Genomic DNA, 17,326 nt, shown 5'->3' with positions numbered 1-17,326 from the left:
GGAAACAAATGGTTTCACTGCTTGCACTCCATGGCAGCACATCACTGCAGATGCTTCCACTGGCCTGAGAAAGTTCAACAGTCTCAGAGCAAGCCTGAACTGACCTGAAGCCCAGCAGAGATGATGCTCCTCACGCAAGCCTTCCCATCTCTCGCAGCTTAACGATCTCCAAGTTTCTCCTTTAGAGGGTTGGGTGTTTAAGCACAATATAAACTCCCTGCTCTGATGCAAAGCCACCTTGCAGGACAGCCTGTGGGACTGCTTGGGAGAGGTGAGGATGCCCAGATGATGCCTGCACAATCCCTGTCTGCAACAAGCTGGCAGAACTCCGGTGACAGGCAAACCACACACTGCCTGTGGGACAGTACTGCTTCCTTACCTTTTCTGCTGTTTCTCCTCATGTCAGCAACAAACAAGGCTAGATGGCAGCAGGCTCCTAAAGTGTTCACACCTTTCTGAGAGACCAGTGCCTCCTGCAATACTCAAGGCCAATGCAACCAGATAAACAGAGGATAAGGAGTTATTTTTCATACGCATAGAATCATAGATTATCCTGAGTTGGAATTCTTAATCCAGTATTCTTAACCCGAGAATTCCAAAAGCAGGAGCCCTATGTTCACACTTCCAAGTGCTACATTCTAGCGATGAGCATTTAACCCAAATCCTAAATAGGAAGAGAAGGCTGTTTTAAACAATTTACTTTCCACTCAGAAAAATAATAACCTCTGTTGACACCAACATGTCCCAGCAAGTGCCTGTGACCTTGTCAGACAGAACTGGCCTTCACACAGGTGCTCTCCCACCACTATCACAGTAGCATTGCTGCTGGCAGCATTTGACAACAATCTCCCTCTGTCCCTCCACAGCCCGCCAGTTCAAAATATCAGTGGAAACCAGCTGGGGTCAGTTCTGTACCGTCTTCTGTCCCCATGCCCTGCTTGAGCAAAATTCTTTCAGATATCAATCCCTCCCCAAAATAAATTTGTTAAGTACACTGTTGCAAATAAAACAAAGAAGTCAAAATATTTGCACATGAGTCAGTGTCGCTCTAAGGTTCTCACACCATTCCTGCTGCCTTAGCCTTCACAAAACAATTATTAACATTGGCATCAAATCAAAAATCCTTTATATGGTTAAAATAAACCAGGTCGTACATTATCCTTCCTTTAGTAAAATACAGAATAACCATAGCCTGTAGCCATTGCAGAGTACAGTGCTAACTGCACTCCCCAAGCACAGAAGCTTTATCCCCCTCTGGCTAGATTATACCACAAAGCCATGATAGCTGTGTAGGTTTCTAAGGGATATAGAGAAGGTTTTGACCACTACCTTTTGGTAGAAAGAGATGTTTGCACCAATTTCTGCTAATTCTGCAGGAAAAGCCCCAAACAGGAAGTAGATTCCCACATCCCACTGTGCTGCAGGGGACTGTAGCACCAGCATCCTTGGGAGGCTACAGAACACGGCAGCCTCCATGTGCCGCAGATGAATGTGGAGGTGACACCGCTCTTCAGTGCTCCCACCCAGGATCACCCAGGAATAGCTCCTGCCTGGATGGAGGGTGAAACATGGCAGTGCCTCAGAAGCACTGAAATTCTGAAAATACAGAGGGTACAACATGCCAGAGATTGGAGCTTCCAACAGCAACAGATCCTCCTTCAATAAGCAACTCATTAACCCAGCTCACAATCCTACAGATGGGGCTGCTTATTTGCACTAATTAACTTATACTGCAGAGTTGCTGGAGGAAAGCACCTCAGCCAGGACTGCAAGAGGCCTCATGGTTCTGCTGTGGAATGCCAGAGCACAGATGGGCAGCCTCACACATCCAGCCTGCCAGCAGGGCCAGCTGCCATGCACTTGGAGGAGACAGGGTTTGCAGGCACAGTGAGCTCATACAAACCAGAGAAAGGGATGGTGCCCTGTGGTCCTGAGTCTGATAAACCTGAAGAGCCCATCTTACCTACATCATGGAATCACAGAATGAGTGAAATTGGAAGGAACCTCTGGAGGTTGTATAGTCCAACTTCCCTGCTCCAGAGTGCCCTAGACCATTCTAGGAGCCCCCTAGACCCCTGCAGGGTCCCCTAGAGCATGTTACTCCAAACAGTTATTGAGTATCTACAGAGAAGGAGACTCTAAAATCTCTGGGCAACTTCCAGAGGTTCCATCCCTTATCTCAAACAGGCAATGTAACCCCCAGCAGGCATGAGGAGAAACTTTTTTGACCCAGGATAAGTGAACAGCACATGGAGAGAAGGAGAACAAGCTAAACCTAACAAGGATCCATGGAAGGGGCACTCCTGCCCCAGCACATTTCCACTACAACCAGCCTACAGTGGTCCCCAAGAGCTGGCAGAGCCTGGCACAGGAGTCTGCTGAAAAAAAACAACCTCCTTCAGGGACTGCACATTTCAAACTTCCCTGCTTCCAACACCATTGCCACATCCCTCTCACAAGAAATGTCCTGGACGTGTGCCTTTTCAGCTGCTGGGCACAAACACTAACAGGAACACTTTCCAAGCAAGCCCAGAGAGCATCTCTGCAAGCAAAAGGACTCTTGGGCTTCAAATGATTCTTTGTCAATAGCACAGGAGGACCTGTAAACTCCAGCTCACTGCCACCACTCCACCACACCTCCCAAAAGAGAAACATGCTTTTAAAATAACTCTTCTATAAATCAAGGTACTAAATAAAGCCCAGGTTAAGGTCATGTCCGGCCAAACTGGCTTTCACTGCTGCTCAGCTGTGAGCCGGCTGCCGGTGCAGGGCCTGGAGCACAGGGAGAGAAGAGGAAAAGCACTACTTTGGGGTGGGATGGGCTCGACTCCATGGCCTGAGCCATGTGGCAGGAACAACCTAGCATGGTCCCAGCCAGGAGGCATAGGGAGCAGTGAGAACCCAGGAGGACTTCACAACTGCCAGAGGGCTTTGGTCTGAACAGAGGGTTGGTGGGCTGCCCTCTCTCCCCGGCATATCACAGGAGCCACGGATGCTGTGACAAATAGAACAATAAAGACTGTTGTGGCAAACCTCTGCTGCTCAGCCCTTAGAGTTCCAATCCATCACAAACTGAAGCAAAAACCAGGAGTCAATTAGAAATGAGGCTATGAGTGCCTGGGCAGAAGAGGACCCCAGCAGCTGTTGCAACCCTGCTCAGGGGACACATCTACTTCTCCTGGTGCAAGCAGACACTGCAGTTTGGAAGAGGAGCCTATCATGAGGCATCTGGAGTAACCCGGAGCTTCTTGGGCTTTTCTAGGTGCACTGATTGAATTTTCTGCCTACCTTTGTGAGCGTGGAGAGACCAATATAGCAGCTCCAGCCACTGGGAACCCCTGTCATTCTACATTTAATTCTGACTCAGGACTGAACTTCTTCTTCTTTGGGACCTACTGCTCACCAATTAAGTCTGAACCCTGGAGAACCTCCTACAGGTTTGGAGAACAAAAAGTCAGCCTGCCTGGGGAGCAGAGAGATCATCCCCAGGGCTACACACACACTTCACACAGCATCAGAATACCTGTGCTCTTCAAGCAAGAGACAGCAACCCAAGTGGCTCAGGACAGTGTGTCAGTGCTGGGGAGGCCTGCAATGCTTCTGGACCCGCTTGGGACCACAAAGTCTTGGCAGCATTTTCCCTACAAATTATCCAAGAACTTTGTTCATTTCACCTACAAAAGTATTGAGTCTTGGTCAAGGCGAACATGAAAAGGCACAGTTCTTCCCTGCTGACAGCCCAGATGCTGTCTGCAGACTACTGAAAAAGATTGTTTTGGTGGGACCGGACTAACAGTTTGACTAACCCATGACTTATGGCAGACAACGCTCCTTTTCCAGCAGGCTGGGCTGGCCCATGTAACACGCTGAGGATTCATCCTGCAACAGGAATTTAGTTAAAGAACTTGCAGCTCTGCTTTCACAAACCTACACCCTCATTTGAGGTGCCAAAGAATGAAACTACATATCCCAAAGTGCCCCAGTTAAATCCAGCGCTTGCCGTGGCTTGGCAGAGCAAGGAGCATGGCTGGGCAGTGGAGCAGAGCCTGGCTGCGAGCACAGCGAGTGGTGCCCGTGGTACACCCAGCTCTGAGTCACTGAGTGTCTCGGCTCCCGCTCAGCAGAGACCTTGCCAGCAACTCCCGCAGCTTCGCCCTTCTGCTGGCTGCCCAGAGCCTGGCCACGTCCTGCACGCAGCCACTTTCTCCCCTCTTGCCCAGGTGCCAAGACAGTGCAAAGGCAGGACAGGAGAGACCAGAGTGTGCAGAGGTGAGGGGAAGAAATGACCCAACCCTCCCACACCCCAGACTGGAAAGTAGAAATAATAGCAAAACTGGGGAGAGGCAGAGCTCCAAGCAGCACAACACAGCGCCTGCCCATGGCTCCCAGCCAGCTTTGGGACTGGGGGAAAAGGAGCTCACAGCAGGCACTGAGCAGGGCTGGGTTAGCTGCTCCCTCCGCCAGCAAGGGCTGCTGTGCTGCACCACTTGGCTGGGGCTGCTCAGCTCTCAGCTGACGTGAGAAACCTCATTTCCAGTAAAAACAGACCTCTGGGCTTTCCATGAAGCCTTTCCATTTTCTGACACAAAGCCGAAAGACAGGCTGCTTTCCCTTTAAATAAAAGAGACATTTCTGTGTTCAGAAAGGTCTTTGGCTAAAAACAAGGCTTGTTTTTCTGACAAAATTTGAGATTTCCCACTCTATTGCTGCAGAGAGGAGAACCCTCCCAGCCCCATTTCCTGAGCTGTTCTAATCACAGCGGCAATGAGTTCAAGAGAGAAAAATCTTCCCAGAGCAAGTGCCAGCTCCCCCCTCTGCTGCTTGCTCTGAGGCTCAGGGGGAGGCTGAGAAGAGGGCGCCTGCCTTCAGCACCCTGCCTTCCTCTGGATAAAATCATGTATTATTAAGTGGTGCAGCTATAGAGGTAGGCATTCCCACTCCAGTAATTACACCACCTTCCTGTGAGATAGCCAGGAACAGCTCTACCTGCTCTTTGGGCTATTGTTTCAAGCTTTTCAGGGAGAAAAGAACAGCACTCTGTTCCACTTGGGAGGCAAGTGTTGCAGTCTCACCCAGGCCAGCTTTGCTGAAGGGCTGTACCTCCAAAAGCAAGCTGCTTTCTGCATGCCACCATGGCATCCCTTGCAGAGGGCATGGCTGTAGTCTGGCTCAGTTCCCCTGCACTGGGGCAGGCAGCACTGCTCCATAGCCTGTGGATAAACCAGCTTCTACAGCTTTGCAGGGAGTGGTGCTCTGCAGACGGAGCTCAGAGAATCATTTCCAGATGCCTCCCTCTGTTCTCCCAGCCCTACTCCGTGTTGACGCGGCTGCAGCAGCCAAAGCAGCTCCTACTGGGCAGCACACAGGATTATCATTCCAGGCACTGCAGGAAAACAAGCGCTTGGAAGCGATTAACTCATGATCTCTCATTTAATTAAACAAAGGGAAAAATGATGTATTTGCTTTTCAGCTCCGAGGTCCCTGTTCTGCGCATGCTGTAGGTCTGGGCATGCGGAACTGGGGAAAGGTAGGCCCAAAGCTGGGTGATCTCTCCAAGCTCAGGCTTGGTTTGTTTTCACTCAAGGGGGGACACCCCAGATTCCTTTGAAAGTGAAGCATGACCTCCTGTGAGCTTCAAGCTTTGGAGTGCAGCATGACACCAATGCTGTCCTTGTGCTGGAGCAAAAGGCAGGGAATGGCAGGCAGCAGGGGCAGCCTGGTTCAGGTACATCCCTGGCTCTGCACCAAACTGCAGGTGGCCTAACACAGGCGTTATCATATGACAACCTGAGCCTGCTCCCCAGCCCAAGAGCCCTGTTTACTTGGGTCTAATACAGCACCTTCCCCCTAATGCACCTTACTTCTCTTTATCCTTCAGGTTTTTGTTCTCCAGCTTTTCTGGACAAGAGATTGTAACTTTCTCCTTTGTCTGTGCAATATCCAACACATCAGAAGAGCTGCTGACAACTGCTGTAGACTAAAGAGGCCAAAATGAGGGTGACCCACAATCCAAGAAAGTTGTCTTTTAGTCAGAGTGGGGAAGAACTAGGAAATGAAGATAAGCATTTCCTCACAGGGAGGTGTCTTGCTCCCTAACGAAGTCTCAATGTGCTGAGCAGGAGGTTGGTCTTTAATCCATAGCAACAAATGAGCCCTGCTCTCAAAGACTAGTTACTTTCTATCAGAAATAGATCAAGGAGATGATACAGGTTTCTAAAGGGCAGCTGAGAGAACAGATCAAAGCCCTGTCCTTAAACAGACATCTTCCAGGTGAAACAAGGGCCTGCAAATGGATGAGAAGAGCTGTGTATAAAACGCCATCCTACAGCTGGACACCAGCTTATTTTGGTTTAGTTTAATCAAGGGATTAAGTTCTTAATCTGAAATAACTGTCTAAGCACAGATTTTTATTTTTTTTTTAAATATCACTGGCATAGGTCTAACAATGCAATTAATTAAACAGGTTGTACTCTGTGTGCTGCAAGGCTTTGGGTACTTTTGAACAACCTTCCTAGCAACAGACTCATGCTGGAAGAGCGTGAGCGCTGGCAGCCATGGTTTCAGTGCCCATTGTTAGCCATGTGCACCTTCCCACCTCCTCGAGACCGCCTGGAGCTCTCCTCTTCACTGCTGCTGCCAGACTGCACAGCCTGCCCTGCCTTGGGCACTGACGCTCCGGCTGTGGCACTGTACTCCACCGTCCAGCCAGGGACCCCCACATTCCAAGTGTCATGTTCCTACAACAGGCTCAGGCGAGGCTTGCTAAATCCTGTTAGATATCACAGACAGAGCCAAGAATTTCACAGGCCACTTCTATACAAATCCGGAGACATTGCAGTCAACTCCCTTTCTTCATAGGGCTCTTTCTACAAATGCACTAAAAACCTTTCTCCCTGCTATCAAAAAAAATAAATTGCTTGAGCTCATTCACCCTATTATTAGTGACAGGATTTGCTCTGCTCTCAACTCAAGGCATTGGCATCCATCTGGCAAAGCAACCCAAGGAGCAGCATGTTGTGCCCCTTCTCATTTCTGCCTAATGGGTACCAACTAATAGGGCACTCCAGACAGATGAAAGATTTCTTTATACCAGCCAGCTATAAAACAACCTGAGTAAATTCTTCACCAAACAGTTCAGCTCATTTTAACACCTTTTAGTCAGAGGCATTAGGCCATAGCCAACCCCTTGTGTTCAGACATCCATCTGGGGGCATCTTACAACAGATGGGCAGCCGCCTGTGCTCAAAAAGAAAATGATAATCCTTTATCAGGCCAGCTGATGAGTGCCAAAAACGATCTTCATGGGGTCAGTATTTAGATTATTAGTTCTGTGCCAGTGTGCAACACATTCTGGACTCACGTTCAGTTCTCACCCCTTCCCTTTGCAAGGTGCATGAGCTGCTGGACAGCTTCCCATGGGGACTGGTGGATTCTCCGTGTCTTGCAACCTTCATAATTGAGGGTGGATGCCACAGAAAAATGATCCTCTTTTAAAGAGCTCACAGACTCCATATGGGAGCTAGGTAACACTCTACGGTCCCAATATCCTATAACAGATGAGCCATAGTTCCTTTTGGCCTTAAACACACTGTATTACCATGTGCTCATGAAATACAAGTCCTGCCATGTCAGAGGGGGACAGAAACTGCTCTGAAGCAGAGCTGCAATTCCAGAAGGGGATGGCTGAGTACATGAGAATACAGTAAGTATAGAAGGACCTTCCTTGGAGGAGCACATCCCTGCACACCATTGATAGGAGAAAGCATCCAGCACCAGTAATCAGATGCCCCTTAGGAGGAAGCTGTGAGGAAGGATGAGCCAGAAGGACAGAGCAGGCAGCTCAGAGATGTCCATGGTTATGCCAGCTCAGCCATGGGCCATGCCAAGAAGCATCAGTCTTTGTTGATGAAGGGAGAAGTGAACCTGGTCAGAGGGACCAAGATCTGTTTAAGACTCCCTGAGCTCACTGGGGAACAGACACATGTGTGCTCAAGTTCTCCTCCTGCCCCTAAGCAGCAAACCTGGGACAGATTCAGATGAAAACATTTCCCCTATATTTGGATATAGCACTAAATGCATGCCTCCCAGAAATCTAAGTAAATCAGTCATAAATTCAGGGCATTTCTTTCATTAAACTCCCCAGTTAGAAAGGGGCGAACACAGGCTTTTAAAGCTACTCCCTTTATAGATATTTTTTTTTTTTCCAAACAGAAAACAGTCTCACGTGTCCCATTATTTCCATACATATCAAAGGAGGGTGGAGATTTAACTAGCAATTTCTAAAAGATCTTTGTGCACAGAAGGGATGTATGCCAAAACGTGGGTGGTTATAAGCCCAAACACAAAGGAGAATACATCCACAGGCATTTTTCCCCTTGATCCATTAACGGGTCTGCATACCAGCCTCCTGAGCATATGAGAGGGACCTTGTTCAAAAGGTAAATGTATTCAGCATGATGACAACAGACAGCAAATAACCCACATCTTTTAACCATGTTGGAGGCTCAGCAATGCTGGGGTTTTGTTGGGAGGCACTGAGATTTGACAAGCAGCCTCAGGGAAGGTATCCTCCTGAAGGAACCTGCTCAGGAAACCTCTGCCACACCTAACACAGGCTGCAAAGCTCAAGGTGGACACCTAGCTAAGGTCATCAGAACTCCAGCAGCTTTCCTTCTCTGCAGCGTGCAAACCACCATCCAGCCACAACAGTGTGCCCCATTGCAGGCCCCACGGAGACTCAGAGACCCTTTACCACATCCACAAGTGTCCAGGAGGAACACATGCAAGTCCTCTCTTCAGCTGAGCCATTTGATTCCATTTAAATCAATTATTTGAATCAAATCCACCAGTTGGAGCAAGGTTCATCCTGGGCTTCCCAGGCTGATGGCAGGATGGCAAATCTGAGCAGACAGAAAGACTTTCAGATTCATTCTGCACTGCTTTGATCTTGGAAGTTTCAGCTTGCTGTCCAGTGATGCAAAAAATAGGATACATATGAAACTAGCACTTACCACAAGAAAGGCCCCATTTTTTGTTAATATTTTAATGAAAGACTAAGCCAGCCAACACAGATGAGGCACTTGGTGTGGCGGAGAGGTCTAAGCATGGTCAAACCTTCAGAATCAACAAGGGCATGTCCACTCAGTTCTCTGAGCTGCAAATCAGGTACTATGAGTGGTGCAAAAACACAGAGTATTCCATGGCCGGAAGTGGGCACCTTTACCCTGGAAAGCTCTCCTGGCTTTTTACTGCTCTTCAGTCAGCAACATATCTGGTCCTGGTGCTACTACTCACTTTTTCTGACCTTGGTGACACTGAGCTCTGCAGGGCTGGAACAGGGGGTTCCATCATGCATAAACAGCCAAGAACAGGAACAAAAAGTGCTCTGGTATGAGTGCCTACAGGTGGGTTCAGTTTATAGTTTCTGCAGAACACCTTGGTTGTTTCAACTGAGATTTTTTTCAACACTTCAGTGCTAAGCTAAAGGAGCCATAGCCTCTGTGATATGACTTCCACCCACACTCAGCACCAATGCTCAGGTTAAGGCTGTGCACGGCCTGGATGGTTCAAATTTTACACAGATTGGTTGCAGACAGGGTTACATTTGAGATGCAACTATAAAATTAGGCTCTGTGATCTGAGCACTGTGCCTGTGCTCTAGAATTTAGAGGCAGACATGCTGGCTGTCTTGTCTAAAGGGATCAGCCACGAGATGCTGACAAGGCTCTCATGTTGTTATCTTTTCTGCTGGCAAAGTATGCCTTCAGAGCCAACTGCCCATGGGGGATGCCCAGCAGCACTGCTAGAGGGGACTATGCTACGGGATGCTGGTTTTCCAAAAATAAGTACTGATAGTCAGCATAGAGTCCTCCTTGGACACCTGCCTTGTCTCGCTGTAAGCATCTGCTGTCTTCCATTCCCATGTGGTACTAGAATATATTTGGTAATTTCTGCAAGGAGATACCTGGATGCCACTTGCATTTAGCCATTATTTTTATTGTTACAACGAACAGCATTTCACCTGCTCAGTGCTTTTGAAAAGAAGCTGGGCAAAATGCAAGTTATCAACCTTATTACCCCAGAGGAGATTCTTTCTAACTGCTTCCATGTGCTCAGGATTATGTCTCTGGACTTTGTCTGTGTTCCAACATCTTGCTCATGGTTTTGGCACAGAAATAAAGAAAGAAGATCCCAAATGCTTAAAGCTCTTTGTGATTCCCAGACTCATTTCCTTCCCACCCTGGGAGAAGACACAACTGGAAGATAAAAGAAAGACCCTATTTTCTGCTGAAATGCATCCTCTCTCCTACCAGCATAGAGGTGCCACCAGAACTTCTTTCCAGGAAGTACCAGGATAGGTGAATCCTGGGAATACCAGAGAATGAAGATAGATCCCAAATCACAAAAGCCATGATGGGTGAGCAAGGTAGACAGAGCCCAACCAGGCTCCTGGCCTGCTCTCACCATGGGGTTTCCACAGCTCCAGAAGTCACTTGGAGTGGAAGTGGGCTACTTTGGTCCAAGCTGTCTCACCCATTTGGTGCTTTGGGCGTCTCCCACCTGCCACAACCTTATGTACCTGTACATACACATCAGCTCTAACACTGAAACCCCATGAAGAGGAATCATCTGCCCCACAGAGCAGGGCAGCCAGCAGCAGTGCCTTGACAGATCTCCATCAGGAGCCATCTCCAAGAGTCCTGCAGGCTGCTGGAGGCTATGGAAGGTCTCCTACAGGCCAACAGACTGACACATATTCACTGAGATCCAAATCTTTTGCCTGCAATATTTGTTTGATTTATCAGGACACAAAAAAAAACTCAAGTTAATCAGAACAGCTTGAAGCTATAGTCACAACTTGGTTGCTCACAGAAATGCAAGTTCCAAAATGTAGACTGGTCTACCACAGCATTGAGAACAGATACTTCCATGGACCAGAGGTGTCCACAATGTGGCCAGCACTCATTGCTGGGTCTGGTGCAGCTTGGCCTCTGGTTCCTATTCCTTCCAGCTGCACTCAGCCCCTGAGAGGCACACGATCCCTCCTCAGCAGTGATACATGGTCCTTCAATGCCCAGCCACCTGGATTGGTCATGGCACTGCTCCAAACAAAGGCACCTGCTTCAGACAGCTTTTGCATCACACATTAAAAAACATCAAGGAGGGGGGCTGAAGCACTTGGAATCAGAAAGACAACTCCAGCTTGAAGGAGCAGAGTAGCAGCAGCAGCCAGTCTCTGTCTCTGGCCTCCCAGGGCAGAATTTCACAAGCACTGCTCCAGCCCATAAGGCAAAATGCAGCCCACGAGACTGCAAGGGATGGCCCCAGCCCTGCACAACCCCAAGCAGTGCTCTCCTTTGATTTCAACTTCATAATGTAACCTGCATAGACCAAAACTTGACAGGAACACACTAGGCATGGGGTGAGGGAAGGAGGTCTTCTGACTGGGTTGGAGAAGTAGAAGTGAGATGCCTCCACAGAATAACAGAGAAGAGAGCACACCATGGCTCTTACAGACATGTAAGGGCAAAGAGCACCACAGGATTCTCTGCAGAGGAGCTGGAGGGTGGTAAATGGAAAATACATGGGTCTATAAACTTGGGTCAACTTGCAGAATTCAACTCATCCCTCAATGAAAGCCAAATTTCTGCTCAAGAAAGAAAAGGCTCAGAAGCTGAACTTTTAAAGAACAAGTCACTGCCATGCACAGCAGCAATGCAAGTTGCTTGTCCTCCTCATGGATTTTGTTCCCTCTGCTGTGGGGAAGCAGCCCATAACATAGCAGGACACCTGCAGAAGATTTGGGGCTGCTGGACACACGGATCTCAGCCTGAACCTAGGAGCAAACCATCAGAAGCTAGGCTGGTGCTCAGTGGGATGTCACCAAAGGGCCAGCAATCCCTCCAGCCACTGACATCCCACCTCTGTGTGCAGGGCAGTGCCAGTGTGGCTGGGCAGGGGACAGCCCTGCAGCCACTCCCAAGGAGTCTGGGTGCTCTGCTGCCCACTGGGCTCACCATCCTTTCCCCTCTCCAAACAAAGATCTCCATGTGCAGAACTTGACACTGAAAAGGAACGTCCCTGCCCAGGTCTAGGGGTTCCCCGGATGCCCACCCTGGGCTGGAGAAAAGGCTCTGCAAGAGGGCAATGCCCAGAGCTACAGAGCAGAATTGGCAAAGAGTGAGGGCAGGAGGAGAGCCAGCACAAAAGACAAGACTCTGCCCGAACTGACCCAATCCAGCTTCTCGCTGTAGCCCGATAGACACCTGGCAGGGGTCAGGGCCAATAAGAAGTTTGTGTCCCTGCAGCCACCGCCCAGGACTGGCACCAAGGGTACAGTGTGCCACTCGAGTAACGGGAAATGCCAAAAGAGCTGTTTCCCACTCCCGGCATTAGCGCCGTGCGCTGGCTCCAGGCAGGCTGCCCCGAGAGCAGCTTCGTCCCGCACAGCCCTGCTCGTGCCCAGGGCAGCAGCTCTTCGCAGAGATTTCCTTACCATGTTCCCGGCCTCCTTTATTCCCCCTCACTTCCAAAGACAGCGTTTCTTCTCTTTTTCCTCCATGTGTGCGACGGGGCGTCTCCTCTCCCCTCCGACGTGAACCACCGAAGCACTTTGAGTTCTGGACTGTAATCCAAGCCCTCACCGCCCCCAGCACAGCTCCAACTAATCTAACTCATGACACTACCGGGGCTGAGCAGGGGACCTCGAAGGTTTCTCTGACAGCCAACTCCAGCGCTAGACGGCAGAGGGGCACGGAGAGAGCAGGGTGCCGCATCCCCCAGCCCTGCGGGGGCCTTACGCACACGGGCAGAGGCAGAAGCGCTCCCGGGCTGCTTCTTTCGGCATCGCTGCTCTCCGCGTCCCTCAGAGCGCCTGGGCCGCCGCACAGACCCGCTTAGTGCCGACGAGCCGGGGCAGGGAGCTGCCTTCTCCCGGGAAGATCTGAATAGCTGCTAGAGGAAAATAAGGCAGGCATCCCAAGGTCTCCAGCTTCCCAGAGGTTTCCAGCAAAATCTTCCCCCGCTTGCCTTCTCTCGGCTTGTTTTTACTCTAAGTCCAGGAAAGCTTCTCCACTCCACAAGATCCTGAGGCAGCGCAGGTTAAGTAAAATGCCGAGAAATACAGGGAGGGTGCTCTGAAATATTGTTTTTCTAACTTCTAGAAGGAAAACAGAGAGCAGTGACCGCTTCAGGCAACAGCAACAAACTGCATTGGGATCAGGCAAGAGACGTAGAGACCTCACCCCCTCCCAAAGGTGGAAGTAATTTAACACGGCTAGTTTCTCCACCCCTCCATTAATTGTTTGAAATGGCCAGGGGCCAAAATACTGCCCGAGCAGTGCGGAAGGTCACCAAACAGGCAGGCAGCAGCCTCCAGAAGTGACAATGGGAAAGAGCAGAGCCACAGAGGCGGAGAGAGAGGAGAGAGGCAGGTGCCGCGGGGCATCCCAGGATCTGCTGACACACGAAGGCTTTGTGTAACGGGAAGCAGGGCGGGAAGTGACACACAGGCAAAACCTGGGCACGAGATGCTGGGCCTGGGACCAGAAATTGCCTCCCCAGCCTGAGCAGTGCACGGTCTCAGCAGCCTTGGTTGGGACTGACCCTCTGTCAAGGAGTTCACAGTGCTGGAACTTGGTTGTCCCCACTTATGGGAGAGGTCACACAAACCAATCCATCCCCAAGACAGGGTGACTCAGGCAGGATGTGAGGACCTACAGCAGAAGGGAAGACTTCTCCTGTATGGACAAGTAGAACAGCACAGGGTACTTGCCTGCTGAAGACTGAGCAACTGCTACCAGCCCCTCTGCTCCCTTGGCTCAAGGGGCAGAATCCCACATCCTTCCCAAACCCTGCTTCACAGGGTCAGCAGCAGAGGCCATGCCAGCTAGTCCAGCTCAAGACCACCTTCAGATACACCTCTCCCAGGGAGGACTGACAACAGTTTGCCCTAAAACCCCTTTGCATATGATGGCCTCCTCACATGTTTCCAGACCCAGCCAGCAACCGGGAGTTTGAGCAGCCCCAAAGCCAACCATTCAATCCACCAGCTGCTTGGTGTGCTGCTGCATTTCCTTAAGCCAAAGAGATGTCCTGTGAAAAGGGGCTATGACACCAACAGTGACCAGAGCTGAGCAGCTGCCCCACTGTTCAGCACTTGGCTCTCAAAAAGCCCATGCTTTCAGAGGCTCCCCCATGGCCTGGAACAGCCTGTCACCTTCTCCCCCACAGCAGCACTGCCTCTGTAGGCAGTGTCCATGTCAGGTGACAGCAGTTGCTAATGCCAAACTAGGTGAAGGAGAGCATCCCTGCCACCTCAAGTATTAACAATGCAGCACAGGCACAGCTTAGTTGTTGTCATCTGCAACAGCTAATTTGAGATCTTAGATCTTGTCTTTGCATGTAAGAGAGCCTTTCTTTCCTCCTCATATTCATATCAGGAGGATGAGGAGCCTGGCATACCTCCCCAGCAGAGTCTCTGACCACAGCTTTCAGGGTCTGTACAAGGCTACATTTGCAGAGTGGCTTTGCCCTTCATCTATTCCCCCAGCACATCTCCCAGGCAATGAGCATGGCTACATTTGGCTAACCTTTGCAATATCTTCCTGCAGGTGCTTGCTGGGAGTCTCCCTAGGGACTGGCCCACTCCCAAAGAGGAGGGAGCACCAAGACCCATGCCTCTGCAGCACGCACATGACTGGCTCTGACAAGCCTTGTGCTATCAGAATTACCAGGCTATTTCTGTTAGAGGCACATCCCATCACAGAATAAAAGGAGGTAGAAGAGATCCAGCATGTGTCTCATGCCCAGATGTTTTATGGGAAAGTGTAGAAACAGCTTTATGTACTGTTTCTACAACTGCAGCATTACATGTATGTTTCCTTTCAAGAGGCCATGGCTGCCCAGGGCTAACCCAAATTGCAGAATCATAGAGAAATCCTGAGCTGGGAGGGACCCACAGGGATCAGATCCAATTCATTGTTCTGCACAGGACAACCCCAAAAATTATAACACAAGTAATTGTATCAGCTTTGCACACAAATATTTTTATCCAGCAAACAGGTCACTGCAATTTCCCTGGGGTCTGCAGCGGGACCAGTCTCCAAATAGAGATCTGGAGTCTCAAAAAAGCCTGGTAATCAGCAGCCTGGGTAACAAGCCTGGGTACTTTGGGACTATTCCAGTTGCTGGCCAAAGCTTCTGCTCCTTCAGGGGTACTACTGCAGAAGCCAGGAGCTACCTCAGTTTTGAAACAAAGACATACTCCTCAGGCAGCACAAAGGGCAATGCAGAGCCAGGTAGGGCTTGGACATCCCCAGAGCCCATGGGGATGAAGGGGATAGAGCAGAGAACCTGCTCCCATGATGTTACTGAACTGGTCACGTCTTCCACACTCAGACCTTTGGCAGCAGACCCAGGGTGAGCAGCTTTTGGCTTTTCTGTCTTCTTCAGGAGGCTTGCACAGGCCTGGGAGCACAAGGTTGTCATCTCCATTAGCTCTGAATTACCTGCTAAGATACTGTCAAGCCACCTAATTCCATCTCTCTGATGGCCAGAAAGAGAAAAGTGACACTTTTCTCACAGAAAGAGAACAGTGGTATAGGAGCTTACAGCATCCCCATAAACAAATGAGGAAGGCACCATACAGGTACTCAGAGGCTTGTTCCTATACCATTTTCCATTACAAAGCTCTCCACAAGGTCTCAAGCCAACACCACTCAGACGGATGCAAGGAAGTTGGCAGCGCCATTTATAGAGGCTGCCAAACACAAAAGCAGCTTAGAGCCCAATCTCACACCTCCTCCCTTTCCTACACTGCACTTAAAGCTCAGGAGCACCTTCCCCCATATGGATTTCCAGGCTGAAGAGCCTGAGTTCAGCTCACCCCCATCCCAGTCAGAGGCAGTGACGTGATTTCCTCTGCCATGGCACAGTGCTAAGGGGAACATCGCACTGCTGTTTACTCACGGCTGGATGCTAATATAGTTTCCTTTTTTTTTTTAATTGCAAAGTGGCCTTTCCCTCTTCTGCATTGTAGATCCATTTCCCACACAAGCACATGGGAGACAGCTGCAGCCAGCACTTCAGTGGGTGTTAAAAAGCCCCTCTTGACTGAGGCTGACAACAATGCCATGCTTGTTCCCAGCACAGTCTCACTCTGTTTCCTCAGAGGAGCAGCTCCTCGCTCTCGTGTGAGGCCTGCGTGTTCCTCAGGGTTGGTTTAATTGCTGAAGTCACTGCAAAAGGTTGCTGTCATCCATGCTGGCAGAGATCTGAGTGCCCCAGCTTCCCATCCAGCAGACTCAGGTCCTTTGCATGGACTGGGGGGAATTTTACACCAAGGGGACTGCCTTGGTACCCACCTTCAGCAGCAGCTGACTACTGCTAAGCAGTCTCTCCTAGAGGTGAATTACAGCAAAAGGCAGCAAACGTTGACATTAGGAAGGATGGGAGCCAACTTTTGGAGGCTGCGGGGCCTCCCCAGAGTTGAAAGAAAAAGAGGTAGAAGAAGGATCAGTACAACTGTTATGAAAATTTCAGGGTTCTAATTTCAGACCCTCATATTTTTCGTCTCTCTTCCTTTCTGCTTTCCTGGATCTGGTTTCTGGAGTTGCAGTATTTCTCAAGTGCCTAAAGCAGTACCACAGCCTAGAGCTGGGAGACAGCACAGACAGAGGTAGGAGACAGGGAAAGGACCTCTGCCTTTGGGTCAACACTTAGCAGAGCTCTGCTTATTTTCAGTTGTGCAAATCAGGAAATGCTCAATTCTTTGATGAATAGAATTCAGCTATGCTGGAAGCAACACAAGACAGATGTTTTAGATGCCAGATAAGGACATCTCCTGACCTAGGGGAAGTTGTGCAATATGAATGTTAGAAGGATGATTACATTACCGTGGCCAACAGCTCTTATGAAAATATCCCCATGAGCTCCATGTTAGCTTAGAGTGATCACTGTGCACTGAGTGTGCAGTCCTCAGCACAGCATAGGGAACCTCCTGTGCCAGAAGACTTCTGAGGGAATGGAGATCCTGGGAATAGGCTGTGCTACAGCACTACTCCAGGATATATGGCTCCTGCTAACCCACTGATAAGTGGATTATGAATCTACTGAATCTACTTCCAGGCATCTCACCACCAGACTGGGGTTCTCCACCAGCTCCCATGTCCACAAACATGGCAAAGTAGACATCCCATGGATGAAGCTGTACCCTGAAAGGAAAGGTATGTTACCATCCCACCAAAGCTATCCATGATGAACCCACGTAGGATATCCTAACTTGGAAGGGATCCACAAGGATCATTGATGTCCAGCTCCAGCCCTA

General features: G+C 49.7%; 1 protein-coding gene across 3 annotated transcripts in view; it reads right to left on the bottom strand.

Moving 5' to 3' along the window:
- The window catches only part of PLEKHG4 (pleckstrin homology and RhoGEF domain containing G4), a 90,504-nt gene extending 77,297 nt beyond the window's left edge, over positions 1-13,207 (bottom strand). For all 3 annotated transcript variants that reach the window (XM_058845660.1, XM_058845661.1, XM_058845662.1), the window contains exon 1: positions 12,497-13,207. In XM_058845660.1, coding sequence (XP_058701643.1) covers positions 12,497-12,499 — 3 coding nt within the window. In that variant the 5' untranslated portion in view covers positions 12,500-13,207. The remainder of the gene's footprint in view (positions 1-12,496) is intronic.
- Between the last annotated feature and the right edge of the window lie 4,119 nt (positions 13,208-17,326).

Source organism: Poecile atricapillus, chromosome 10 (assembly GCF_030490865.1).
Source record: "Poecile atricapillus isolate bPoeAtr1 chromosome 10, bPoeAtr1.hap1, whole genome shotgun sequence".
NCBI classification, from domain to species: domain Eukaryota; kingdom Metazoa; phylum Chordata; class Aves; order Passeriformes; family Paridae; genus Poecile; species Poecile atricapillus.
The sequence above is the reverse complement of the archived record's forward strand: the minus strand, read 5'-3'. Positions and strand labels throughout refer to the sequence as shown.